This window comes from Sinocyclocheilus anshuiensis, unplaced genomic scaffold (assembly GCF_001515605.1).
Source record: "Sinocyclocheilus anshuiensis isolate Anshui unplaced genomic scaffold, SAMN03320099.WGS_v1.1 scaffold34, whole genome shotgun sequence".
Classification (NCBI taxonomy): domain Eukaryota; kingdom Metazoa; phylum Chordata; class Actinopteri; order Cypriniformes; family Cyprinidae; genus Sinocyclocheilus; species Sinocyclocheilus anshuiensis.
This window is the reverse complement of record NW_015544124.1, coordinates 1,894-3,913: the sequence shown is the minus strand read 5'-3', so window position 1 is coordinate 3,913 and position 2,020 is coordinate 1,894. Positions and strand designations below refer to the sequence as shown.

The 2,020-nt window shown below is 37.4% G+C and overlaps 1 protein-coding gene across 1 annotated transcript in view; it reads left to right on the top strand.

Annotated features, from left to right (window-relative positions):
• The window catches only part of LOC107694829 (ankyrin repeat domain-containing protein 27), a 19,612-nt gene extending 18,676 nt beyond the window's left edge, over window positions 1–936 (top strand). Inside the window, exons 22-23 of the mRNA XM_016494526.1 lie at window positions 47–166; window positions 670–936. Coding sequence (XP_016350012.1) covers window positions 47–166; window positions 670–936 — 387 coding nt within the window. The remainder of the gene's footprint in view (window positions 1–46; window positions 167–669) is intronic.
• Window positions 937–2,020: the final 1,084 nt, after the last annotated feature.

Genomic DNA, 2,020 nt, shown 5'->3' with positions numbered 1-2,020 from the left:
TGTGTGTGTGTCTGTGTGTCTGTGTGTCTGTGTCTGTGTGTGTTAGGTGCGTTATCTTTTGGATTGGCTGGATGAGGAGCCAGAGGAAGAGGATGTTTCAGTGCCAGTTCAGACAGAGCTGTGCCATCCTCTGTGTCAGTGTCGCAGCTGTGAACCTGCACAGAAGGTCTGAACGCACTCATTTACCTGAAGGGCTTTTTGTTTGTTTGCTTGTTTGTTTAAAGAGTAAAATTAGCTCAAAATGAACATTTATAACATTGATTTTTATGCAAATGAATAATTATAAATCATGAATAAATCAAAACGATGGCTTTCAAGCATTTTTTTTAGTTTTTCAGTTAAATAAACATTGTTTCAAAAAGTAAAGAGTCAGTAATAAAATGTAGAACACATTTTTATTATTAATGGCACAAAAGTGTTCTCATGTGTTTTTTTGTTTGTTTGTTTTGTTTTTTTGTGATTTAAAATAAATCCCAGCTGTTACACATTTTATTTATTTAGTTAGTTTGTTAGTAAGTAGACTCTAAATTAAGCTCTTAACAAAGTTAATGTAATAGAAGAATGTTAATTTCTGATATAATCTGCAAAAGTGGGTTACAAATCCAAGATGCATGAATTAAAAAAAACTAAATGTATGACTTTGGTAACTTTGAGTCTGTGTGTGTTCAGAAAAGCGCTCATCTGCAGCCGGACGGTGTGGGTGTGAACAGCAGCAGTGCTGACGGCTTCAGTCCGCTCCACGTGGCAGCGCTGCACGGACACACAGCTCTGGTGTCTCTCTTCACCCGCCATGCTGCCAACATCAACACCCGCAGCAATCAGAGCTCCACGCCGCTTCACCTGGCCTGCCAGAACAGCCACACACAGGTGCGCAGATCCCGACCAATCACAGCTCTCCTCTCACAACAACATCACTGCTTTGAAGCCAGTGTTTAACCAGTAGCTAAACTATTTTACTGATAAAATTGTCAGAGTAGCGCTAACAACATTAGCACGTGTGTGTTTCTGTGTGTGCAAGTGTCTGTACTGTGTGTGTGTGTGTGTGTGCGTCTGTAAGGGAGAGAGAGCAGGAGAAATAGTATGTGCTTTTTGTACATAATAAAACGTAATAAAACAGCTTCAGATTCAAGCGTTCAACGGCCCTGCAGTATAATATATATCAATATATTGTGCACGAAATGCATGTAATGGCGTTACGTATTTAAAATACAAAATATGAGTAACTGTATTTTGTTATAATTACATTTGAAATAGGTGGTAATCAAATTACAGTTCCATCCGAAAAGTATTTTAGATTACCAAAGTGATTACTTTGAATTTTAATATAATTTCTTCATTTAATATTTAAGTAAACAGTTCGGGGATTTCAACCAATAAGGCAACTGATCTCCGTTGAAAAAAAAAACTGCGTGCAGCAGCCCATTAATTTAGCAACTAAATGACACCAAATTCTCCTAGAATTCACACTTTGCATTCAGTTAACAGATCCATACGAATCATGCAAGAAATAAAAGCTTATAAAGTCAAACGATAGCTTCGCGTGCTTTACAGATGAACTTGAAGTCTTTATTCGTTCGAAATGTTCAAGAATAGATCACCTTTGGCGCGGTAATGCGAGTTCATGATCCGATTTGTGAACAGATGATTCTTTTGAGTCAATCTTTTGAATGAATCATTTCTTTTGTTTAACGAAACCAGTGTGAATGGTTCACATTAAACTGGATAGATCTGAAGTGTGTTTCCCAAAAGCATCGTTAGCGAACTGTGTTTGGTAAATTACACTGAACTATAACGACATTTAATTACTTGCGACCGTAGTTGCTTTGGGAAAGAGCCCTGTCAATTTTGACTCTGTGATTCTTTTGTGCCGATCGCTTCTCCATTGAGAGGATTATCAGTGAAGTAATCACTTAAAGTTTGGTCCATTTCATTAAACAAATCTATTGTATAACTTGGATAACTGTGCCAGTTGTTTTGGCTGCTTTTATGATATGTTTGGTGTCGTTCTGAAGCTTGGAAT